Here is a 26,952-nt window from a genome sequence, read left to right as displayed (position 1 = left end):
TTATTTTTTTCTTTTGAATTTCTTGATTTAAAAAAAACTTTATTCTCTGCGTTCTTTTCCAATGCCATTTTCCGCAGGACTCCCATCACCCTATTCCACCAACCCAAACAAATGCTTCAAACTTCTTCTTCGGCTGCTGCTACTACTCTTCCCGCCGTAGTGAGTGTGCGTGTTTTTCACACGAACGGCGTGCACAACTACGGACGCGGGACCTGTTGAGTCCATGGCCGTGCTCTGGAGCGCAGGAACTCCAGCTCCAGTGCTCACAGGGGAGAGCACATAGAATCATTCGATTGCCAACATTTTCCCGCGAAGGGTGTGACGGGTCGTTTGAGTTGTGCCACAGCAAAGTTTCGCAGCCTTTTTGCGTGTTGGATTTACTATTGCTGTGCGTGCGTTCCAGATTGATAAAAATGGCCGCCAATCTGGCCAAATCGGCGGACCCGCTGGACATGAAGAATGCCGTCGAGATTCCGCTCACGGACGAGGCCACGGCAGCTGCTGAACAGAAGGCCCAGCAGCAGCAGCAACAGCAGAAGAGGCAGATCAACTGGAAGTTCTGGGAGGCGCTCAACTGGGAACCGTTGAAGACACCCCGGAGCGTGCTCAAAGGCGGACAAGTGGTTAGTGATAACGATTTGTGACAGTGTGTGCGTGGGTGTGTAAGTGTGTGAGTGTGGGGGTGCGTGTTTTGGATGCTGCGAGGTTGTGAGATTGCATTGAAGACAAAGGGATGAAAATTTGGGAAAAAATTTCAGTGGGGGCGCGTGATGCTTTGAAGAGAAATTGGAGAATAAGGTGCTAAATGATAATACAATTTTACTGTTTTCTGTAAAAAATAGCTAAGGTTTTACAGAATGATGAAATGAATGAGAAATGAAATAAACAGACCTCAATCCGTGCCAAATGCAATGCAAATGTTGGAATTTCTTGAGCTGTAGCTGTAATGCAATTTTGTTTATTTGGATTGTTTCAGTGCCAGTTCTGGCAAGACGATGCTAAACTAGAATCAATCTGTCTTGATTAATGTGATTTTCAGTCAACTGCACTAGCGTATAATGCATATTTAAACACAATTTTAATGAATTATTCTTAATTGTTACTTGTCTTAATTGTTTTGGAAATGTTGTGATAGTGCTTGAAAAATGCCTTATTTGTCTCATAAAATACAGTACTTGTTCGGTAACTGCTGCTTGCTAACTGGGCTGAACGAAATGACGAAAGAACCATAAAAAAAACAATTCGTCCACTTTAACGACCCCCAGGTCTATTGCAAGTTTCTGCTCAAACGTAGGAGTCCAAAGGCTTGAATGGGGAGAGCACCTCTTTCTACTCCAAGGAACCTTCAACCCCAGGGTTCAAACTGATAACCTTTAGATTGCGAGTCCAACCGCCACCAGCGATTCCACCAGAGCAGGCTTGGTTTCGTCTGTTGTTTGTCTTTATTGCATGGAGACGACTCCTACACTTGGAACGCCTTAACGGACTAACAACAACCATTGCCAGGACCGACGTTTTACTTTCCCATCCGATGGAAGGAGGCTGGAGCAGATGGGAATCGAACCCATGATCATCCGCTTACAAAGCGAATTGCGTGACCATTAGGGTGGAATCAAGTTGTATGGGAAAAATGAAAATGGCAAAAATCCAATCAGCAATTTTTTGGGTCCCTTTTAGGGTCCCAAACAACCTTCCAAAATTTGGGAGTGATTGGTTAAGCCCACGATTGGCGCAAATCGATTGAAATTTGTATGGAAATTACTATGGGGAAACTAGCATTTTCACATTTTTCAATTTTAAAAATTCATTTTATATTATTTTATGAAACTAACACCGTAGCCCTTGATGACCTTAACAACTCTCCAGTAGACGGTATGGTGCTAAAGTGCGTCACAAAAAAGATACAGAGTTTTCAAAAGTATTGTATTGAAATAATCAGTGAAACTTACAGTTTCTGCCAACATTGCCAAATGAACCATAAAATAAAAAACAAACATGATTGTTCTTATTTTTTGATGAACCTAACGTATAATCGATATGAAGAAATGTTCTGAAGATGTTATTTAGTTCAGTTGTGCCCCAATTCCTCAAATTTATTATAGTTTTCGAAAGTTTCCACCTGACTTGGCAGTGTTGGCCAAAAGTATGATTTTTACCGAGCATGTCGAAATGTCTCATTTGAACGCTCTGTAACTTTTGTTAGAAGCAATTCAGCACCATACTGTTTTCGGGAGAGTTGTTCAGGACATCCAGGGTTATACTTTTACGGTGTTAGATTCATAAAATAATAAAACTTGAATTTTGTAAATAAAAAAATGTGAAAATGCAAGTTTCCCCATAGTAATTTCCATACAAATTTCAATCGCTTTGCGCCAATCGTGGGCTTAACCGATCGCTCCCAAATTTTGGGAGGTTGTTTGGGACCCTTAAAGGGACCCAAAAAATGTGTTGCTGAAAAAAAACTATTTTTGATTCCACCCTAGTGACCATTCGGCCAAGCCGAGGATTCCGAATATGTCAAAATTGAGACCAAAATGTGCCGTCTTTGTGGCCCACAAAAATACCTACAACTTTGCCGAAGACATCAAATTGATCAGAAAATTCACTCAAAAGTTACAGCTGTTTGAATATTTACGTACCATTTTTGTATGAACAGCTGCCAAAATTGTATGGAGACTTGTATGGGTGAACGAATGACACAAAATAGCTTCTTTGGTCTAAGGGAATGCCCCCAAAAAGTTTTGAGTCAAATAAAAAAATACAAATAACAAATAACATTTCCGGTTTTGGTAGAGATTTGCTCTTTTGTAAAATAGTCATCAAAGTAGCTAATTTTGACATTTAAAAAGAGTGTCTTTCAAAATTGGGACCAATTGAAGCAATTCTGGATTCGGATTCAGCAGGCAAAATTATACTAAGAACACATATATGTTGCATTTTATAGAAAATTGTCCAAGAAATTCGATAAAAATAAAATTTCAACCCTTAAATGCCCACTAATATTATATTTTAACGTTTTAAGTATAAAAATTCAGTTTTGACCAATTGCTTATATTTTTATTTGTTTTATTTTATCACCATCGTGTTCCCCGGACAATTTTACATAATAATCAATGTAGACTTCAAACTAATATGAACTATTGACGAGATACAGCGATTTTACTGAAAAAAGTTTGATTTTGCGCAGCACTCGGAAGTTCATGGTGTACTTTTCAACAAACAGGAATGAATCTCGCATAATTCGGTTTTTATATGTGAGAAACTTATTTCGGATTTGAATTCATAGGACAGAGTGCAGCGCAAAATCAAACTTTTTTCAGTAAAATCGCTGTATCTCGCCAATAGTTCATTTTAGTTTGAAGTCTACATTGAATGTTATGTAAAATTGTCCGAGGAACACGATGGTGATAAAATAATACAAATAAAAATATAAGCAATTGGTCAAAACTGAATTTTTATAATTAAAACTTTAAAATATAATATTAGTGACCATTTAAGGGTTAAAATTTTATTTTTATCGAATTCTTTGGACAATTTTCTATAAAATGCAACCTGTAGAAAGTCTTTTGCTCAAATAATTGCAAAGTTATGATTAAAAGAAAAAAAAGTTTTTTAGAAAATCGCCAAAAAAGAGGGCGGTTCCATAAATAGAGGGATGGTCCAATCAGCACCAAACTTGGGATTTCTGTTAACTATCGATAGATTAACGTTCCCTCCAAGTTTGGTCCAAATCGGTGAAGGTCGAGTCCAAAAGTGTACTCAGTTGACCTGGAATGACTAGTCATCCTAGTGCGAAAAGATTCTTCAACTATCAAGAATGTTGATGATGATAATGATGATGATGGTCCTACCTCTTACCCCTATAAAGGTTTGAGCTGGACGAGTTATCGTTATGATATTTTATTTGAACATTTAAATCAGTAATGCAAAAAAGCGAGCTGATTTTCAAAGCAAAAATAAATAAGCCTTTCAATTAACTTCGTCATTACATTTTACTTTCGTAGATTACTAGTTGATAGGCCTATAACTGTATCAGCTTCAAGGAATCGCATTTGGTACTAGGGGAACTATACCCTTTTTCAGCCTATTTCTATTATCGGCCTATCAGCACTTTGATCACAAATTACAGCTTTCATAAAGTGTTTTTGACTGTTCCAAAGTAATAAATAGCTCAAACAAAAGTGAGCAAGCAACTCTCCATTGTTGATACATCTGAAAATGTTGATTTAATAGCGGAAAACGGCAAAAGTGATGAGAATTGGTCGAACGGCTTAGGGTGATTAAAATGGGTATATTTCCAACTACTGTTACAGAATTTATAATAACGTCGCTTAAAACTTCAATTTGTTTTTAAGCTCTTCTGGCAACCATCAGCTTGCATGGTTGCATGAGCGTCCGCGACGCCTACCTCAATCTTTTCTGCAGGAGCAGCAAGTGCTGCCAGAAGAGAGTGAAGAAACAATTCTTGACTTTTTTTTGATAAGGTCCTATAAACAAATGTAAACATTGAGTGTATCCCTTTCACACCTCATGTCAAAGTCCATCGGAGTAAGCGGGATACACTCAATGTTTACATTTGTTTATAGGACCTTATCAAAAAAAAGTCAAGAATTGAAGTTTTCAGCAGTGGTGTTAGGGGGGGGGGACTATGTCTCGGCAATGGTTTGGTTTAATTTGATTGTTATGTAAAATTTTCTGGGGAACACGATGGTGATCAAATAAAAACAAAAATCATGGAATGGGTCAAAATCACGTTTCAAATCACAAACTACAAAGAAACAATAATAGACGGCACTTGAGGGTTGATATTTTATTTTTAATGAATCCCTTTGACAATTTCCTATAAAATGCATCCAGAAGACGACACAACTAGACACGACGAATTGTTACAATTTTTTACAAAAGTTTGAGATCCAGTTTTCAACTTGACTAACTTGATTAAATTCGGTGTGCTACACGTGATAAAGAAACAAATATTGCAGTCTTCCCGAAACGCGCGCACGCCGTACACGCCGTACAAGTTTTCAGTGCAGATGAACCTCAAACACACCAGGCTACCATGTTCGAGTTCTCTCCGCACGGCGTACTCAAGTTTACACGCGGTGTAAACACGGGGTGCACACCTCGGGTACAACGCCGTGCGAGCGAAGAGCGTATAAAGAGACGAAAAAAATGACTGCTTCTCACTCTCTCTGTGGCAAACACTGTAGTGTGACTGCAGCGGAGAATGAAACACCACTTTACAGCAGAGGGAGAGTGAGGAAAATATTTTTGTCTCTTTTCTGCGTCGTCGGCCTGCACGGGGTTTGTACCCGAGGTGCAAGGTTCGGTTTAAACTTGAGGTTCGTGTACGGGTACAGCCTGTACACGGCAGAGTTTAGGTTTGCTTGTACGCGTGCACACGCGGTGCTGGTGTTTGATCGAGTACAGAAAACAGAGAACGCGGTTGAACGCGGTGCACGGGGATCACTGAAATATTGTATTTAACAAAAAAATTGCAGAACAATGAGCAAATTTACAAAATCAACACATTACTTCTCAATAACCCAATTCGAGTTTGCAGCCCTCAGCTGCTCGATCGCCTCGTGAGACAACTTCAAGCACCGAAACACGTTCAGCTGCTCCAGCCCGGGACGATGCTTCAGGATGTGCCCGGAAGAGGCATCGGTAATCTCCGGGCAAATTTCCACGGTCAGCTCCCTGAGTTGGGTCAGCTTGAGACAAACCGCCAGCACGACCTGATCGTTAAAGTGTCTCATATTGCTGAGGTGTACCTCGCGAAGAGCGGGACAGAGACCGACCAGTTTCGCCAGTGACTTTGCTGGGATGTCACAGTTGACAAGTTTCAGCTGGCGCAACGATGGAAACTCGTGGGAGAACCGGTTGTACTCGGTGGCCACTTCGAGCGTGGTGAGTTCTAGACGGCGGAGCTGGGAGTTGTTTTCGAACGAGTTGAACAGTTCGCCCCAGCTGCGGAACGCCGTGTGCCGGTTGGAACCGTGCAGAATGAAGGTGCGCAGTTTGGGAGCGTAGTGAAGGTAACGCTGCAGGCCGCCTGTTGTTTTGTTACCGTTGAAGTCGGCGAGATAGCGGACTAGGCGGCTGCCGTCCAGCTCCAGATGTTCCAGGTTGGGCGTTTCATCGAGGAACTCCAGGGCCAGATATTCGAACTGCTGGATGCGGACCTGGAGGTGTTTGAGCTTGGGATTTTCGGCGCCGATTTGGCGCAGGGTCTGGAAACAATAGAAGAATGATAGAAATAAATAAGACTCGATACTGAATTCCATACCATCGCCGTTCCCGGAATGCCAGCCAAATGTTCAAGCGATCCCTGCGTTCTGCTAATGTCGGCCAACTTCCGCATGATGTTGTTAATGAAATAGTCGTTTTCGTAGTTCAGCGTTAGGCGTTTCAGGCTGAGCCGCTTACATTTCAGAATTTCTTCCATCAGGGCGACCTTGTCGTCGATCTCGAGCGTATCCAAAGTATCCTGCAGTTTCTGCAAGAACGCTCCCAGCTGATCCTCGTCCAGGCAGATACTTCTGGTGATGGAGACGACCTTCAAATGGGGACATCCTTGGCCCAGCTTTTCCAGCACTTCTTCCGACACCGACTGGTAGTGCAGAACCAGTTCTTTCAGTTTATCCAAGCAGAAGGTCACCTTGGACGGTCGGGAATCAAAGTATCCTCCAGAGCACAGCTCCAACCTACGAAGATTCGGCGTCTCACTTAAAATCTCGAACAGCGTTTGAGGCAGCAAAGAACACTTCGAAAGTTTCAAGTAAACTAAATTTCTTCCAAATCCAGGCCACCACAAATTGCCCGGATTGAAGACGATCTCCTGCATCAACGCCCGGGACGCCTTCGGGTACAAATGGGCGGGCTTGACCCGTTGCTTCGGAAAGAACCCCGGCCCAAAGCGGACCATAAACTTGCCCGCCAACACAGGACTCCCGTCGACCAGACTCATCCAGTGGTGACAACAAAGACGAACGGGCATCAGTTGGGTGTCGCTCAAGTGGCGGAATATCTCCACCCATATCTCGTCCGGCAGTTGGTACTGCTCCTCTTTTGGTGCAGGAACTGCCACCGCAACCTGCAGTGCCGGACAATTGTCCAACCGTTTGAGGTTGTTGTTGTCATCCAATGTAGCTTTGGGAGTGGCAACCATCCCACGACAAACGTTGGTGGAGGAACTCCCAAGCAGCTGGTTCACCTTGTCGTCCAGCGAATCGATCTTCTTCTCCAGCCGTAGCACGGCCCGGTACAGGTTGCCCAGCGTTGGGGAGCAGTCTTTGGCCGCACGATTTCGGCGCGATCTGGCGTTCTCCGTCATAGTGGTAACGGTTTTTGGTTTTGAACAAAGTACAAAGAATAGCAACAAACCTAACTTTTAATTTTCGTACGATCTCACATCTCATCCTTCGGTCTCACACGCTGAAGATCTCATGCGATGTTTTCGAACACGCTTGTCTGCAGAAGTAGAGAAAACAGATTTCCCAAAAACAAATATCTCTAGAGTTACAAAATGTGTCGGTTGTAGAGATGTCGTAATAGATAAAAGGCATCGAGTCCAAAATTTAATAATCAAATAATTTCAATTCTGAGGGCAAACTGATTCATATATTTTGGCGTGGCCTTTTCTAGATATTTGAGTATCAAATTTGCATATATTTTTGCCATTAAATTGATGTAACTTTTGACTCATAAGTCCCAAATATTTTTTAAGACGAAAATGTTTGTTTTTAGGTGCTCAGATTCCAGGGTTTTTTTCTTAAAATGTATTTTCCCTAAAAGAGCACTCAGCTAGCAAAATCTAAACGTAGAAAAATTTAATATGTATCCTCCCTGCAAAGGCTTATGAATTGATCTCAGTTGAAAGGTTCTCCAAATCTCTGAATTGCAAATGCAGAACTGAATTGCATCCTGGAACAGAATTGCTAAATTCCAATAAAATCAAAATTGAAATTTAAAGTGCTCAGATCATCTCTTTTCGCTTAAAGATCTATCAACCAGGGGCGCCGACTCTAGGGGAGGGGGCATGGTACTTTTTGCCTATCCTAAAAATTGGACTAGGGGGTAGCCCATACAATGTGACCCCCACAAATTTATTTTGATTTCACATAATTTAAATAAAATTTTAAAGATGTAATAAAAAATAATATTGAAAACATTATTGGGACATTGTCTAACATAGATACAATTCTTGCCATCAAATCCGAAATTTTATAATATTATTTTCAAATTCGATGAAATTGTTTTAAATTGTTTGGATTTTGATGCAAATGAATTCAAAATCGACAACATTGAAAATTATTTTGAGGGAAAACATCGTCAACATAAATTGTATGGATTAGCTCACAAGATCGTACTTTTTCGATAGCATCCATCAAGTAAGAGAAGAAAAGTGTTTGGCTAGTAAATTTTTTAAAATGGTTTTTTTTTTTACTCTTTTTACATTTTTAAAAATGTTTATACATTTCATCAAAACCCTTCTTTGGGCAATTTTGGAAAATAAATTTTAATTGCATTGCATTGGATTTGTTCAAAATAATGTGTTATTAAACTTTCCAAAAAATCATTCCATACCAATTTTTACCAAAAAAAAAAACCATTGTTTCAAAAACAGCATCGCTTTACTAAGAAATCATCAAATCCAAACAAAAACTGAGACTATTTAAAATAACAATCTTAAAATTCTGTTCATTTCATTTGAGGTTTAAAAAAAATTATTTAAAAAACAGAAAATTTCTAGAAAAAAAACTTCTACAGCCGCTTTAATGCTTTGCGCAAAATTGATTTTTGAGATCACAGAAACTGATAAATACCACTTTTGGAAGTTTTTTAATTGACATTTTTGCACGTTTTTGAAAGTAGCATAACTGCCATATAGCTTTATCTATTTTAAGGTACCTTTTAAAATTTTATTTTTGAGGATTATGCATAAAAATAGTTTTTTTATTATCCTCCCTTGCCCGGGGCCTAGGAACAAAACCTTAAATAAAAGTTTGGCAATGCCGTTGCGCAAACACTTCTTTTTACTGTCCTTCACGAACAACAAAATCGCCAGCATTTAAAAAATAGTGTTCACTTATTAAATATAAAAATATGAAAATTGACATTACAAGCAATTATTTGGATGAAAAACAGTGGTTTAAATGCATTTTACAATCAGTAGATTTCAAAATATCAAAATAATGACGAATTTTTTTTTTCGCGATTTAAAATACTTTTTTCATTCCAATGTTGACATCATGGCCCAGGCATGCCAGATTTTGAAGATTTTCGGGCACATCACAAAACCGCAAATGAGTTTAACTTGAACGAATCCTAGATTGAATATTACCTCTTTTATGATGTAATTTTACCTCAATTTAGACTGAAAAAGTGACATTACAACAGATAAGTGATAAAATTACACATTTTCAGAGGTAAAATTACACATTTTTTCTGACATAAAAGATGTACCCCTTCCCAGATGTAATTTTACCATGATTTTTTTTTCTGTGTACACATATTTTCATATTTATTGCTCTAAAATCTTGTGTACCTTTTCAGACTCTAGTCACGATTTTCCCCACACAGAAAAAAATAATGTTTGGAAGCTGTAATTTTGGAAGGTTGAATATTACATCTTTTATGATGTAATTTTACCTCAATTTAGACTGAAAAAGTGACATTACACCAGAAAAGTGGTAAAATTACACATTTCCAGAGGTAAAATTACACCTTTTTTCTGACATAAAAGATGTACCCCTTCCCAGATGTAATATTACCATGATTTTTTTTCTGTGCAGCTGACGATAGTAACTAATAGATAATTTGTAAAATATGTTTTGTATAAAACATGAAATTAAAAAATAATCTTAAATTTAACATTGACTGGTATCGTTTTATTTGCTGTCGCTTTTTTACATTTTCAAAGAAATTTTTCAAGCTTTTCTTGTCATGCCACATAAAACATATTGTTTTTTTTTGGTCACTCATGGTCATTATTTTTAAAAATCGAAAAACTACCAATAAAAATTAAACACAACTAATAATTAATCAAACTTTCGATGGCTATATCTTGAAAATGGGGCCCTAAATAAAAATATATGTAAATTACTTTTCGATTGCAAATTGAACTTTATATAGAAAACCAGGTAAATTTGTTATTTTTTCAAAAAAATCATAACTCGGCGGCAGATTTTTTGACCATTCTTCTCTATGGCTCAAAAGTTGCGAGTTTTTGTCCCCTAAAACATATCAAAAAATCTCGAAAATCGAAAAAATACGTATTTTTGGAAATTGAGTTTTTGTTATTTTTTTCTCGTGCAACTATTTTTTTCGTAATAGTCTCCAACAATACCTACAACTTTGCCGAAGACAAGACTTGCCGATTGTTTTATCCTAATTTTCTCGGAAAAATACAACGTGATGTAAAATATATTTGTGCCCTAACCGTGGACTATGCCAACGACACGATATGATTGTGATGACGATAGTAATCTTTATTCTACAGGCAAAGGAGGTTAAAAAATAATAACAGAATCTGAATGAGAAAATTCACTCAAAAGCTACAGATTTTCAAATAATTACGTACCACGGACGAACGGACATGACACCAGCGTTTTGATTTTGAAGCTGTTCTTCTTTTTCTCCTTCTTATTCTTTTTCTCTGCATGCCTTCAGGGCGAGAATGCAAATGTCAAAACAAATTTTGACAGTTTGCTTGATTTCTGAGTTAGGTTCGTCGGTTGATAGAACGTTTTGAAATCGTCGATTTGCGTGTTTAATTTAAGGAAATGGGACGTAAGTGCAATGTTTCTTCGAATTTCCCCTGAATCCTGCTGTGGGTGGAGTTTTTTGGGTTGCGGTCATGCGTTGATCAGTACTCGTGCGCCTTGGAAACCAAGTGCGGGTCGAGCGAAGTACTAAGCAGTGCCATCATCCCTGCAGCCAAAGGCGGGTTGAACTCCGGCGGCTTTTTGTACCGGCAAGCTGAAGGCTGGTCCAGCGGAAACGCTGAGAACCCGAGCGTTCTGGAGAAGACGAAGACGTGGTGTGGACGAAACAAGCGGTTATCTCGAGTACTCGTGCGCCCTGGCGAGAACATACGGGTCAAGTCAAGAACTCGGCAGATTGAAGAGAACTATAAACAGTCTTAGGGAACGGAAAGGCTGCGCGAATGTGCCTTCCATTGCCTTGAGATATTTGTCGAGCAAACAATAAAAATGTTCGAAAATATAACATAAATTTTGGTTTTATTCAAACAAACGTAGACTTCACAAGAATCCACTGTTAATCCACCGCAGCGAAGCCATTTCAATGTGTTGAGAGGCCAATCCTCGAGTTCCGTGTGCTAAGCGCCCTTCTGTTTCATACGATCTATTTAGCCATATCTTGGCAATCTTTAGAAAGCTGGAAATCCGGAAAGTGGAGGAATGGCACGTCATATTGAGTGACTCCCTCTGTGACTCCTGTGTACGACTCCTGGAAATTTGAAGCTGCATCTCGAGCTTAAAATGAGGAAATACTCATGTATTCAAGAAAGTTGTAGGAAAATGAGCTAAACTTATTAAATTTCACATAAACTTTGCTCATTCTGCTTGTTTTGTTTATTTACATATTCATGATTTGCTCCAGATACTATTGTTGATATCAATCAAAAATGTACAACTACCGTTCACCGCAAAAAGAACAGCGCGCTGTGAAAAACTATTGGAAGCGGGAAAATCAACGACAATTTTCAATCACCGCAGCATGACAACATTTTGACTGAAAGTGGAATAATATCGATACAAATATAGTTCGCCAACGTAAACACATACGGCGCTAGTGTTTCATCGCGGTTTTAACGTATTTTTATTCGGCTGAAATTTGAATTTTGCCTCAGAAAATCGAGTGAAATTTGTTCGTGGTGTCATGTCCGTTCGTCCGTGTACGTACCATTTTTGTTTTGGACAGCTGCCAAAATTGTATGGAGACTTGTATGGGTGAACCAATGCAAAAAAAGGATCTTTGGTCATAGGAAAGGTCCCCAAAAAGTTTGAGCCAAATCAAAAAATACAAATAAAATCCATTTCCGGTTTTGGTAGAGAATTTCTCAAATACAGTTTCCACCTAACTTTGCGATCTGGACCACTATACGATGTAATAAAAAATGCCTTTTTTGGTTCTACAATATCAAAGACACATGAATTTGACAGCAATTCGCACCATGCCAAAATAATATGAATAATATCTAACACAAATTTTGCCTCTCTCCCCCCTCCCACAGCTTTTCGGCACTCTCTTCCTCTCCACCATCCACGACCAACTCCGACGCTACCTGAACCGGGCCTTCCCGGACTATTTTCTGCTGTTTGGGGCGTACAACGTGACCGTCGTGACCCTGGCCCTGCTCATCGATTCCGTCATCAAGGCCCAGCCGTTGCGTGCCAGCTTCACGCCCCGCCTCTGGGCCCGCGCCGAACTTTGGCTGACCGGCCTCGTCGCGCTTGGCTTTCACGTGTTGGCATTCCGCATCGGCGCCCTCTCCGAGATGGTCAACCGGGAGTACATAGAGGTGGGGGTCGTCGTGGTCTCCCTGCTCGGCTACCTCACGGCGGCCTTCTACGCGGCCGACTGGTGGCGCATGTACCGAGCCCGGCACGAGAAAACCATGGCCGGAACCACCAGCAGTAGCTTCGAGAAGATTGTCGTCGAGTGTAGTTAGATTTGAGGAGGAAAGCGCACCCTCTTTGGATGAATGTTTATCGTGTATTTGAAATTATACATATATGTAATGAAATAATGAAAACAATAATAGTCAAATCCAACCGAAACCAAAGTGTGTAAACATCGACCAGTTATATACAATCCATGTGTAAGCTTATATCAATAAAGGACCGTTTTACTCGTATCGATGTGAAACTTTTTGCAGTTTTTATTCAGCACTTCATTGAGAAATCAATGAAGTAGGTAAATTGATATGTAGAGTTATTTAAATCAGTTAGAACTAAAAGCACACCACAATTTTTGTTTAGCTTGTCGCAGAAAGCCATCAAGGTTTTTTTTTTTTGCTGATTTTCAGCCTTGACTTACATGCGCTAAGTTATTTACTGACCTCCTTTACCTGTAGCATAAAGATTACTATCGTAATCACAGTCTAACCGTGTCGTTGGCCTGTACCGTGGTTAGGGCACTAATATCTAATACATCAAGGTGTACACAGAAAAAAAAATCATGGTAATATTACATCTGGGAATGGGTACATCTTTTATGTCAGAAAAAATGTGTAAATTTACCTATGAAAATGTGTAATTTTACCACTATTCTGGTGTAATGTCACTTTTTCAGTCTTAATTGAGGTAAAATTACATCATAAAAGAGGTGATATTCAACCTTCTAAAATTACACCTTCCAAAATTACACTATTTTTTGCTGTGTATATTTTCCGAGAACATTAGGATAAACAATTTGGGAAGTCTAAACAGTTGGCACCACGAAAATGGACATATTTCCAGGTGAATTACATTATTTCGTCGGGGGCTTAGATCAACTTTTTTCGATTTTTTAAGATATTTCTTCAGAAACGTCGCTGAAAATAAATGGATCCATGTACATTAGCGTGGCTTACGGATGTATACATCATATATGAAAAAGACAAAAGTGTTTAAATTCGAGCACATCTACCGGAATTTTCAAGTATTTTGGCCCCAGAAAAAAGTTGATTTGAGCTCATTAGGTAAATGTTCAGTGAGTCCAGTTTTGACCTAAAGTTAGAATTGAATTTTAATCAATTTTATTTATATATTTTTTACTTTTTTACTCTGCTCCTAGAATGTTTGCCTAAACTCGAAAAAAAAATTCTTCTTAGAGATTTCATACAGGTTTTGATTCGGAGAACAACTGCGTAGAATATTTACAACGGCTAGGAATTGATCCCAAAAATATACATGTAATTTTTTCGAGCACGTTTTAAAATTATGCAAAAAAAATAAATAAATTCCAAACATCCTGCATCTTATTGGGATCAATTTCTAGCGCTTGGCGCTTTTCTACAAAGTTGTTCCTCGGGTCAAAACTTTTCAGAAACTCAAGAAAATGAAAATTTGATAGAGTTTTGAGAAACTTTCTCTAAGAAGATGATACGTGCAAATTCCCCATAGTGCAGTTTGGACTCAATTATCCGAAACCTTGATTATCCGAAGTTTGATTATCCGACTGTTTGTATATGACTTCGGATAAACGAATGAATAACAAAAAAATGTTGTTTATTCGTATTTTTTATTTTCTTACTTACCAAGTGCATTTTTCCTTTTTTTTTTCATCACAGTCGTTTTGGCCGCCATTTTGAAATTAAAAGATCTAAATAATTTTAAAGTAGTTAATAACCCGTACTTAAGGGGTTACAAACATGTAAATTTTCAAAAATGTCAGAGGTTGGTATGATCACACATTTAAATTTTTTATAAATCTTTTTGCAGGACATTAAAGTATAAATTTTCATCAATTAACAAAACAAATTTGAAGACATTTGGTTGTATCATTGCCGAGATTTTGCTATTTTAAGTTAGCAGTTTCAAAAAACGGGTGCCACGATATCTCAACACTGCCTTGACCAAATCGGCTAGAATGCATGATAAAGGCCAATTATCAAAAACTTATCCTTTAAGAGGGATGAAAATATTTTTATGTTTTACATGTAACAAATTGTCAGTTTTAGATTTTTGTATTTTTTTTAAGCAAAATTTCAAAACCAGGCTTCGTTATGCACATGAGATATGTCTTGAGAGTCTTCTTTCCAAATTTCAGCCAATTTGGTACATCCCATCTCGAGATATAAATATAAATCAACCCGGTGTTTAAAGAAAAACCCTCACAAAGTTTGACGGTTGCTTTGCGCATTGAAAAATTGTGAACTTAAATGGCCTTTTACTCAGTTTAGTCACGTCATCTTTTCAATGGATTCAGTGAATTTTCTTTAATATGAAATTTTGTGATTTTCTACATGTATGTAACCCCTTAGCTCAATCAAAAATCAGAAGAAGGAAAAAACAAATTTTCGTGATTTGATTTCCGATGTGATTTTTTACGAGGCCTTCGGATTGTAAATTGATTAAAATTTCATTCTAACTTCGGGAATTCCGGTGATAACTGAACCCACTAAACCTTAACCAAATGAGCTCAAATTTTCAGGAAATGAACTCAAATATTTTTAAGCACCCAACAAAGGCATGAAACGGGTATTCGCCTACTTGATACAGCATTTGACGTATTGATTCCACGGTAAACAAGATCTAACTTTTTTTTCAAAAATGTGTCATTTAATTATTTTATAAATCAAATTTACGACTCCAATACGTGAAACATACCTTAAATTTCCCGAGTATTCCGAATATGTCAAAATTGAGACCAAAAAGTGCCGTCATAATAGCCTACAGGGCATAATTTACCGTTGTTAAAAGTATGTTATAGAAAAACCGTAAAACTATGATAAAAACTGCGATTGGCCAAAATTCAATACCGTAGGCTTATAGTCCATGAAATTCCCTTACTTTTGCCCTAGGGGATTAGGGGCGTTGGAGGTTGTTGCAAAAAGATATTGAGGTTTTACAAAAATCAATTTTTAGCAGTGATTTGCAAAAGCTATGAGAAAAAGTCAAAACAAACTCGGATGTTTATGGCACATTTTGAAGGGCTTCAAAAGACCATTTGAATGCAACTAAGAGAATTGAAATTGATCTAGTTTAGCAATTATAATATTTTTAATGTTTTTTGGACCTCAAACTTCAGTGCCCGTTTTACCCTACTTCCCTTTGACGTAGAGGGCTCATATTTGGCATGAGTTCATCTTATGTCTAACCCTAGCGCAGACAGTCTTTGGCATGAGTTCATCTCATGTATAGACAAATAAACGCTGAAAATTCCATCTAAATCGGAGCACCTCGATACGACCTCTAAAACAAAACACAACTTTTCAACATATAAATATTTGCATTTATTTCCAATAAAACTCTATCGCTTTTCGCTACAACGTTCGATTAATAAAGTATGCTTCGATCGATTACAATTTGTTTGATTACTCAACTAAACTAACACGACTATGTGTGGATGGAAGTTATTAAACGTTTTAATTCCTATCCAAACTCTACAACTTAATCGCTTTAGGTACGCATTTCACAACTGCCACGTTAGTTTTCCCTCGAGGCTCTCCGTAAATAAGTTAGCAAACAACGGTTCTCCCACGGATGTCTCTTAACATAATCTTCTACTGTCAGACGACTTTACACGGTATTTAACTAGAATTGATTTGAAGCTTGATTTTTTTTTGTGGTGCGTTGATTGTCTTTACCAAAGTTGTTATTTGTTAATGATCTGTTAAATGGCTGTCAATCCGTTTTCTTTTGGCTTTTGTTTTTTATATTATTGCGCGTGTTGTTTACCTTCACATTTTGTTATTCTTTGCGAATAAACACATTGAAAATTGTGTCCTTAATTAATAATAACAAAAAAAAATATTATAAAAAATAACAAATGTTACGAAATAATATGCTTACATAGTAAAATGCACTGTTATTTGTTTGCTGCCTTTTTTGTTTCCGACCCTTAAACTATAGCAGCGACGTGATTGTGTATTTGTTTTTTTTTCTGTGCGTAATGTTACGATATTAGAAATGACTTTCAAGCACTGACAACCCCGGTCCAACAGTTGGACCTCCTTTAAACGCCGCTCGATTTGTGCTCCACGTACAGGAAGTAGGTGCCCGCCGCGTACGCCAAAAAGTTGAACAGTCCAAACACCTAAAAAACGAGATGGTTCGATTAAACAACTTAAGAAAAAAAACATTTTTGAATTCTTAGATATCGTGCAAAAACACACAAATATAATCCGATTTTGATTTTGTTTTATGCATTTGTTCAGAAGGATTTCTCTTGAGTGATAAATTTATTTCATTGAAAAAAAAACTTTCAAAAGATTAATAGGTTCTTTGGCTCTTCCAACTTACCCCCGCGGCAATGTTGGCACTTCTTCCGTAACCGATGATGTTGGACCACGAGGCCAGCTGCACGATGAACGCGATAAAGTACAGGAACGTCGCAATGCCGGTGTTGAGCAGTTCCTAAAAGATATGAAAACGAAGCGTTACAAACGAAACATAACCTCAAAAGTGGGCTGCCCGCATCTGCAACCGCAGAAATGTCATAAAATCCATTCCGCCCGACCGAGCACGGGAATCACGCTCGGTTGCGCCAGAATCGATTACCGATGATGACTCTGGTCTGGGTTTGTAGGTGGAACATCACTTGTGGACGCGCCCACCTCCTCCACTTTGGCCACACCATATTTGGGCCGAATCTCTCTCTCTCTCTCTCTCTCTCTCTCGGTCTATTTTGCTTTTCTTCATACCGTCAAGATCCAGTTGATGGGCAGATTCAGCACCTCGCGGATGCCCAGCAGGTACACGAAGCTCCAGAGGACGGTCGCGATGAACGAGGTGACCACGACGAACAGGAACCAGTGGGTTCCGCCGAGCAGGGCCGGGGACGCGCAGGCCATGCAGATGATGCCAAACAACTGTCGAGAAGAGAAGAGGAGACACCATTTAGTCATTAGAATAACCAGTTTTGGACTGCGAACGCAGTAGGCCGACAACTACACTGAAAGAAAGACACATAGCAATATCACATGTTTCACACGTGATTCTGCCCCATTCGACTTTACATGGGAATGTCATGTGCAAATCACTTGAACAAAATTCATCGCGCGACGTGGTAGATTCAACGGCAAATCACGTTAACCTCACGTGTCATTGCACATGATTATCACATGAAATATTTGTGGGAATGAAATGGATTGCACATTAATATCAAATGATTTTCTGTTCAGTTTCAAGTGAAAATTTTATGTAGCATATTATCAAAATAAGTTTCATATGTCTTTTAGTTTTGCCTTTTATTTTTATAATATAAATAACACTTAACAAACTTCACAAACACTTACACAAACTTAACTTTTTCGAGAAATTTAACTTTCACAATTGTTTTACAATTCACACTAAAAAATAAGATGCACGCACATTCTGGACGATCAGCGATCCGTGACTCCTTGGCCGCACACCGGATCTCTCACCTCACGGAGGTCCTGGAAAAGTCTCTTCCATGGAAATCCCTAAGTTTCGCTGGAAATTAGCCAATCCGTGATTTCCTGGAAAAATGGTATAAAATTGTCTGCTTAGTATTCAATTTTGCTAAGAATTAATTAGAAAATACTTACCACATAATCCTGAAATACTTAAAATATTAAAACCACTTTTTTCGGGAGCAAATTAAAATTAAAAGTGCGAGCTCCAACTCGTACCCATTGAAAATTGCCATCTTGCTTCAGGATTAATTTTCATCATCAATAGCATTTAAAACTAACGTGAATTTCGCCTGGAAATCAACGGACAAGTCGATTAGGGCAAATCAGAATGAAATTCATTTAAAACTCACGTGACTTCCACTTCAAAACCAAAGGACAAGCCGATTGGGGCAAATCAAAGTGAAATTCATTTGAATCCCGCGTGAACACCAAGCAAAAGATGAGTGAATGTTTCTTTCTTAATGATCAGCTGGAGCTGACTGATTTTCACATTCATTTGAAATGAAAAGCATGTGAGAGTCAAAGGAAAATCACGTGAAGTTATCGTGTTGGTTTTTGGAGTGACTCACGTGAAAAAACATTTGATTTTTCTATGTTAGATTTTTTCAGTGTAATGGTCATTAATATGATGATCACGATGGCAACACTGCCATCCGCGGGTCATCCCACTTTCCCTTAGGTTTTGGAAAGCGATAGCCCTAAACTATGCCATGAGTGATGCCCCTGTGACAGCTGGCTGTCGCCAAGTTATGGATCCAAGTAGCCCGGGGTTGGGCGCGTGCATGTCATTACGGCTGACCGCTGTCAGAGGGGCTGGCAACAAAGTCGGCGGCTGAAATGGTCGTCGCCTTCTTGGACGCAAAGACAGAGACGCTTCGTTGATTAGATTACGACGGAGTCATCAATTTATCGGCGAGGAGTTGCCGAACGGTTGCACAAAGTTAGAAACCTGGACGACGATGGCGACGACCGGAGGTGAAATTACAAACAAATAATAAAGATAAGTGACGCGGTGTCGTGCGACGTGTGACGATGGCAAAGATAGGGACTATCATATGATGGATCGGGTGACGAGTTTTTACGTGATTAATTTGGGCCTGCTAATTTCATGGTTGAAATGATTGAATAAAAATTTAAACTTTATGAATTTCAAAACCATGTTATAGGATCCGGAACTGGAACGAATGGAACAAATCCGAACAAAATCCGTTCAGCCATAGAACTTGATTCTGTCGATATGTGTAAATTGAGGTAGGTGAGCAATTCTCCACCAAACCCGAAAATGGATAACTTTGTTGGGGCCTTTCCTATCACCATAGAAGCCATTTTATGTAATTGTGTCTCCATACAATTTTGGAAGCATGTCATACATACAAAAATGGGACTTAAATATTCGAAAATCTGTAACTTTTCAAGGATTTTTCTGATTGATTTGGTGTCTTCGGCAAAGTTGTAGGTATTAATAAGACCATGCAGAAAAAATAGGAGTACGGATTTTTTGTGATTTTTTATTAACAAGTTTTCATAAAAAAATTAATTTCCCAAAATCCGAAAGTTTGAATTAATGAATTTTTATGCGTTTTAGGGTTAAACCCCCGCATCTTTTAAGCCATTCAGCAATATGGACATTGGGTCTGGGGGTGAGTTTGGGTCATACAAAAATGCCGAAAGTTAAGGACCCAATGTCACCCCTGATGACGGTACCTTTTTTTTACCTATAATCAGGGATGGAATAATCGTAAAAAACTAACTTAATCCACCTATGTGGTTGAAGCCTTCCTCACTCATCACCAACAATGGCTGTACACAAATTTCATCTATTTTTTAGATCCGGAATAAAAAAGTACATCAATATCACTTAAGTGGCCATATCTCAAGACAGGGTTGCCAGATCTTCATTGTTTTGGACTCGTTGGAAAGGTATTTTGATAACCTAACCAACGATGGGTCGAATGGTGGATCCGGACATAGTTTACATACATTGAAGTGAGATCCGGCTTCCAAAAAGTACATCAATATCACTTAAGTGGCCATATCTCAAGACAGGGTTGCTAGATCTTCAATGTTTTGGACTCGTTGGAAAGGTCTTTTGATAACCTAACCAACGATGGGTTGGATGATGGACCCGGACATAGTTTACTTAGATTTATGCGAGATCCGGATATATGTGAAAACACATTTTTATACATAACTTTTGAACTACTTATCGAAACTTCAGTCTGTATAAAACTCGATCTATGGGACCTTAAACCAAGTCGAATGCAACAGGTTCGGGTCAAATCGGTTCAGCCAGTGCCGAGAAACATGAGCTAGTTTGTTGGTCACATACATACATACACACACATACACACACACACATACACACACACACATACACACACATACACACACACAGACATTTGTTCAGTTTTCAATTCTGAGTCGATATGTATACATGAAGGTGGGTCTACGACGTTTTTATACAAAGTTCATTTTTAGAGCAGGATTATTGCCTTACCTCAGTGAGGAAGGCAAAAATCAATTTCGCTTGCGAACTTTCTTCACTCGCGAAAGAGAGAGGAGGCAAATCACGCAAAAGAAAATCGCTTCCGAACTTCTCCAAGAAAATCAATCTGCTGAGATGATTTTTTTGTGAATTTCCTTGTCAGCACCACTTAAACATAATTATTTCACTTTTTTTACACACATTACCCATCTACAAAATGTGACAGGTCATATTTCAACGTGTGACGTTACACTTGCAAGTGTAGTAGTGAAAAAGATGTTCCGCCGAATAATCAAGATGATGATTTTCTTAGATTCCTTTCACCGATCTTTCGTGTGCGAGAGAGGAGAGCCATGCTCCCATCGTTTTTTTTTCTATTGATGAACGTCCAATGATTTTCTATTGATGATGATTATTCCATCGTTGCCTATAACATACAGATTTTCGAATATTTACGTACCATTTTTGTATGGACAGTAGCCAAAAATGTATTAGGTTTTACAGCGTGACGTCACGAGTGCACACGCACACACATTTTTACTTAGACACACGTGCAAAAAATGTAAACAGTGCAGCCGAACTGTCAAATTTCTAACCTAAAAATTGAGTCGGCGTAAAACCTAATGGAGATTTGTATGGGTGAACCAATGACACAAAATGGCTGCTTTGGTGATGGGAAAGGCTCCCACAAAGTTTGAGCAAAATAAAAAAATACAAAAAATAAAAATGGTCGAAATAGGCCGATTTCGTAGAGAATTGCTCAGGTATTAGAGGGCTCCTTGAAAAGTTCATTTTTCGAGTGATTTAATAGCTATCCTAAGTGAGGTATGAGTACCACCCTAGCGCGTGCCATTCTCGTGCACTGAGATTGCATTGCAACGCGGATTCCTCTCACTCTCTTCTCAACACCCTCGTGGAAGATTGAATAATACGGCGTGGTGCGCATCGAGCTGAAGCTGAATGAATGGTTTAACGGTTTCCCACAACAACAACATCAACAACAACTTTGAAAACACCGTGCAGACTTGGTGGGCAAGTCCAAGTAGGCTTGCGCTGGTACCTCCGGTCTACGCTGACCAAGTGGCGAATGAACTTGTTTTGGACCTCTTTAACTGAGTAGGCTTGGAATGCTTACCTTCTAATGATATCTTCCTTCCCCCTGCAGGTCTTTAACACACTGTTAGTGCGGATTGCGCGCTGGTCATTCTGTAAAGTGATCTCCCCCCCGTGAATGATGCACAGTTAGAGGGAAGGAGTCATTACATGATAAATTCACCAGGTTTGCATGTTTACTTTCTAGGTTATGATCGTTTGCTCCCTTCTTTCTGAGCAATGTTTGTCAATTTATGTTTGTTTTGTTTACTGGCTGCAAAGTGGAATATTCAAATTTCCAGCCTTCTCTGACCAACGAGGAACGTCTTGTCTCTTTGTGTCGTAGCATAATTTTCAGATCTGAGACACTGCCTGAAACACTGGTGATGGCAGCAGGCTTTGAAGAGAAAGACGACCCGTTGTGGATGTCGGCTGAGTTGGTCCACTTCCACACTAAATAATTGGTATGCAACAGGGTCATCTTGGGTTGGTTGGTTGGTTTTAATTTGACGGTGCTAAAACAAAGGAAGCTTTTCAAAAGAGCCCAAGGGAAATGTTGAAACGGTACAGTGAAAATTCAGAGGTTCATAATTTAAACAAAAAAACTAAAATTATTTAAAATCTAAATAAAAAAAATCAAATTATTCGCTCTACAGCATTGCCTTGGCGTTCTCGATTGCGAGATTCCTACTCGAAACTAGGTGTTCGAAGGCTTGATTGTTGAGGCAATTGCAAAACTCTTTTTACACCTTAGCTTCCATCCACCCCGGGATTCGAACTGACGACCTTTGGATTGTTAGTCCAACTGCCTACCAGCGACTCCACCGAGGCAGCACCCAGGGAGACGACTCCTACACTTGGACTGAGCTAACGACCTAACCTTTTTAGGTTAGTCCAGGGCCAACATTTACTTCCCGTCCGACGGAAGGTGTGATCAGACAAACCTCGTCTCGAAAAATGTCACCGGGACCGTCTGGGCTCGAACCCAGGCCGACTGGGTGAGAGGCAATCACGCTTACCCCTACACCACGGTCCCGGCTCTTTAAAATCACTTTAAAATTTAATTCATGACAAATTACTTTTTTCCCCAAAAAAGCAAAACGAAAGCCAACCAATCGCTTACGGGTCATAGTTTCCCTCTGTACGCTGATAAAGATCCAGCTGTAATTGCGATTCGTGATAAGCTTTGGAGGTGGGGTGCAATTCCAATCGAGTCAACGACATCCCGTCCCAAAACCGGTCCCCTATTGCAGTTCTGGAGGGCCACTTTCGATCGCCGATGTGCGGGTGAAAGTTAAAAAAAAAGCCCATTCAAGCACGATGGTGATGGCATACATGCATGGAATTTACACACATGCTTGTCGATGCGACCGCGATAAAGACTCACAGGTTGGGATTTTACAGATAAGATAACACAATACTTGAGCTTTGTACGCACAGAATGGGTTAACTTTTGTTTGAAGACTTTAACGACGGCCTGGGGTGGAATTTAGTTCCCACCATATAAATCACTGCAGTTGCACAATATTGCCCTGGAAGTCGAGCTACGACAATGTGGTTTACAAGGGGATTCCACGAAGATTTGAGTCATATACTCTTATAGATATTTTACAACTTATGTGGCATTCACGTGTTGGTAATTTGAGTCATACGAAGATCACTTCGAATTTTAAAACAGGAAAAGCACTTTTAAATGCACATCATAAAAAGCATTTAGAAATATTATAAATGAGATAAGATCTACAGTCAGCTAAAACGTTTTTGAAAAACAAATATTTTAAATTCTTCGCATTTAATGATATTGTTTGTTTATTAAAATGTGTCGTTTTGTCTTATTTATATGAAACTGACGTGCTCAAAACTCAAGGATCAATTCAAAATATCGATAACCCAAAAACAATTAACCCTCTATAACCCAACCCCGCCTCTAGACGGACTTCGATTTAAAAAATCGCCAAAAATCCATTTTTCAACCAATTTTTGATCTTCAAAAAGCATTGGAAAGAAGAACTTTTAAAATTTTGGAAAATTTTAGGGTTGGAAGTTTGACTTGTTTTATGTGACTTTGCCAATGTTTTTAAAAATGTAATTTTTTTAGGGGTCAACTTTGGCTGTGTTTTTTACTAACATTTCCTATATTTTAAGAAAAAAGAAGTATGCAGTAATTTTTCTAGTGCCCCAAACTATGCCTCTACGCATTTATTTACAATTAAAATGATAATGGTTCCATTTTATAGCAGAAAATGTGAAAAACATTCAAAAAATTGAAAAAGTTACTGTAAAAACATGAAAAAATTAGATAGGCAAAATGTAATGATAGGAGGTGGTAGAGTAGGCCAAATACTACCAAAAACAAACATAAACTAAACAAGATAAATGCAAATTAAAATACTAAAAATGAAACAAGAAAAACATAAAACAAGAGAAGTAAAGTTTTTTCGTAGAACAAAAGTTGCTCAAAATGACCTCCTGAACACGAGAAAAATAAAAACTTTCGAAAAAAAAAATTGGGCAGTAGAGGGTTAACGCTCTGATTCAATTTACGCCAAAGGAGATAAGAAATCCAGAATTAGATCGAATATTCATCAAGTGCTTGATTATATGTTAATATGGAACCATACAATGCCCAATGACCTACAAATTCTGCCATTATGAAATGAACCGGGCATCGGCATACGAGAGGATGAAGAGCACGATTCGGCAGTAAAATGGTACTGTGTGCGGACGGAGAGGATAAATCCCGAAACTACCGAGAGTACATTACTCATGGGTTCATCTTCAAAAAAAAGTTCATCTATCAAAAAAAAAGTACCGGAACCGAGACTCGAACCCAAGACCTCCGGCATATTGAACCGTGCCTTTGCCGTATGGGCCACCATGGTTCGGCGACTAAGTGGCGGTCATTTGTCCATATAAGCCACTCAATAGGATGAACTATTCCAATGAACGAATGAACACGCGAGAGGACTTTACTCTCGCAAAATAGCACTTTCCTCACGTTTCTTTTCGTGAGGACCATCTCCTCGTTCTTTAACTTTGGGTGTGAGTCTGCTTTATCCAAAACCAATAAAAAATATCCAAATATCGTGCAGTAACAGTAACAGTATTATTTTAAGATGCTCAATGTTTCATGTTTCAATCAATGAAAAAGAGTCTGAATCGGTAAATGGTCTGCATTAACGAATTGTTTGGACAATTTTACACTTAGGACAGTTAACAAGTGTTAAAACAGAATTCAAAAATTTATTTAGATTAAAAGAGTTTTCCAGTAAACAATGCTTCGCAGTGAATTTTTTTTTATTATTATTGCTGCGAAATTGCTTGTGCTTTTTAAACTTTTTTTTCTAAGCCTCAACGTTGTATACATTATATTAAAAGTAATAAACTTAGTTAAACAAACATTTGATTATAAAAGTATCATATGAAACATTGAAAATAACCTTACTAATGGTTTACTTGACAAAATAAATTCAATTTGCACACTATAAGGCAGATATTTGCAAGAATCACAGTGATTTTCAAAGTCACCCCGGTTTTTATAATAACAATTATTAATGAAACTTTTTTTAAGGACCTTTGAAAGAATATTTTTTAGAAAAAACGTGCATGGACATTGTGTGTCCTATCCCAGTATATGTTTTAATAATAGGAAACTTGAGACCAGTCATACCGTTTGAATAAGCTTTAAAAATAAATTGAAATCCTATGAATGTCACCTCGGTTTGCGGTAGTTCCTAGATCGCACTTCGCTGTCTCTGGGTAGTTGTAGAAGACGTCATTTTGAGCAACTTTCTCCAAAAAATCAAAGCTTTTTTTTAAGGGTGGCACAGCAACCAAAGAAGTTGTTGTCTTCTTATTCAAAAATTGTCAAACTTACGGAAATAATCTGATTGTAAAAATAGTCAAACTTTGTTGTGAATAACTATGTAGACAGTACTTTAGGGAATGAATAAAAAATTATATCGATAGTCCCATAGTTAGGCCGTTGCAAATATTTTTCAAAGATTATGAATAATCAGGGGGCAAAAATATATTTTTTTCGAAAAACCTAAAATTTGTAATTAGAATTAAATTTTAACTTTCAACCGAAAACCAGTTAAAATGCATTTTCCTGTGTTTATAATCATATTTAGCATGTTTGAACTCCTTTAAAGAAATTTTTGAAATACCAATGTACAGTCCCACAAAAAGTTTTTTTTTTTCGAAAAAAAAATTTCGTCAATACAACGATAATTTGAAAACTATTGATTGGAAAGCAACTGGACGCGTGTAAAATGCATTTTAAGACACTTTTTTCATCCAAATGTGGAAACCTAGGCTTGTAATTAAATTTTTTATATTTTTTTTTTTTTTTTGCCCCCCCCCCCCCCCACACCCCCTCGACTTTGGTCAGAGCCGAGGGACATAAACTTCAAAAAATATTTGCAACGGCCTTATGAAAATACTAGAATGTTTGTAACAAAAATGTAGATGCAAAAGCTCTGATTGATGTGCACCGTTAAACGGGAATTTTTAAGAGCAATTTTTATCAATTAAGTTTTATCAATGTGGGCTTTCATCGAAGATTTGAAGACTTCAAGTCATGACTTCAAGACTTCAAGCTCATGAAAACGAACAATTCTATTAAAACAAATCAACAAAACATCGAGTCATGGCTTTTGGCAACATCGGAAAGTACACATTCTTTGGTGCATTTGCTGAAAAAAGTTCAGTTTTTGTTAAACTCATTTTATCCTCAATTGAAAATAAGCATTTTTATCCGAATTTTCAATGCTTAGTTTTCCTTTAACTATTTGAAGAAACAATTTCTGACAAAAAAATAAATAAATACGAAACCATATATTTTTAAATATGAACTAATTTTGCAAACTTGTTGTTTCAATATTTTCATTGAGATTTATCCAGGGAATAGTCCTGGAATATTTCGCTCATTATTTCGCCCCTGAGCAATTCTCTACGAAATCGGTCTTTTTTCTTCAATTTTAATATTTGTATTTTTTAATCCGACTGAAACTTTTTTGGTGCCTTCGGTATGCCCAAAGAAGCCATTTTGCATCATTAGTTTGTCCATATAATTTTCCATACAAATTTGGCAGCTGTCCATACAAAAATGATGTATGAAAATTCAAAAATCTGTATCTTTTGAAGGAATTTTTTGATCGATTTGGTGTCTTCGGCAAAGTTGTAGGTATGGATACGAACTACACTGGAAAAAAAATAATACACGGTAAAAAAAATTTGGTGATTTTTTCATTTAACTTTT

The 26,952-nt window shown here is 38.1% G+C and overlaps 3 protein-coding genes across 4 annotated transcripts in view; 1 reads left to right on the top strand and 2 right to left on the bottom strand.

The window, feature by feature from the left end:
- The first annotated feature begins 253 nt into the window (after positions 1-253).
- Positions 254-12,897, top strand: LOC120412683 (uncharacterized). The gene is made up of 2 exons (XM_039573261.2): positions 254-623; positions 12,263-12,897. Exons 1-2 carry the CDS (start codon positions 414-416, stop codon positions 12,698-12,700), a joined length of 648 nt encoding a protein of 215 aa, XP_039429195.1. The 5' UTR covers positions 254-413; the 3' UTR covers positions 12,701-12,897.
- LOC120412677 (uncharacterized) lies at positions 5,068-7,438 on the bottom strand. Its single transcript, XM_039573249.2, has 2 exons — positions 6,290-7,438; positions 5,068-6,233 (listed from the first exon to the last, which is right to left on the bottom strand). Exons 1-2 carry the CDS (start codon positions 7,334-7,336, stop codon positions 5,532-5,534), a joined length of 1,749 nt encoding a protein of 582 aa, XP_039429183.1. The 5' UTR covers positions 7,337-7,438; the 3' UTR covers positions 5,068-5,531.
- A 3,046-nt stretch (positions 12,898-15,943) lies between the features above and the next one.
- LOC120412590 (CKLF-like MARVEL transmembrane domain-containing protein 4) overlaps positions 15,944-26,952 on the bottom strand; it is a 33,156-nt gene continuing 22,147 nt past the window's right edge. Inside the window, exons 2-5 of one of the 2 annotated variants that reach the window (XR_005604829.2) lie at positions 17,378-17,545; positions 16,977-17,090; positions 16,527-16,770; positions 15,944-16,460 (exon numbers count right to left, since the gene is read on the bottom strand). Coding sequence is in view for 1 of the 2 variants with exons in the window: in XM_039573116.2 (XP_039429050.1) it covers positions 16,690-16,770; positions 16,977-17,090; positions 17,378-17,545 (363 nt within the window). In the remaining variant the exon portion in view is untranslated. Of the gene's footprint in view, positions 16,771-16,976; positions 17,091-17,377; positions 17,546-26,952 lie in introns of both variants that reach the window. The other variant, XM_039573116.2, reaches the window with a different exon arrangement.

This window comes from Culex pipiens, chromosome 1 (assembly GCF_016801865.2).
Source record: "Culex pipiens pallens isolate TS chromosome 1, TS_CPP_V2, whole genome shotgun sequence".
NCBI classification, from domain to species: domain Eukaryota; kingdom Metazoa; phylum Arthropoda; class Insecta; order Diptera; family Culicidae; genus Culex; species Culex pipiens.
Note: the sequence above shows the minus strand (reverse complement) of the source record. Positions and strands in the feature narration are given on the sequence as shown.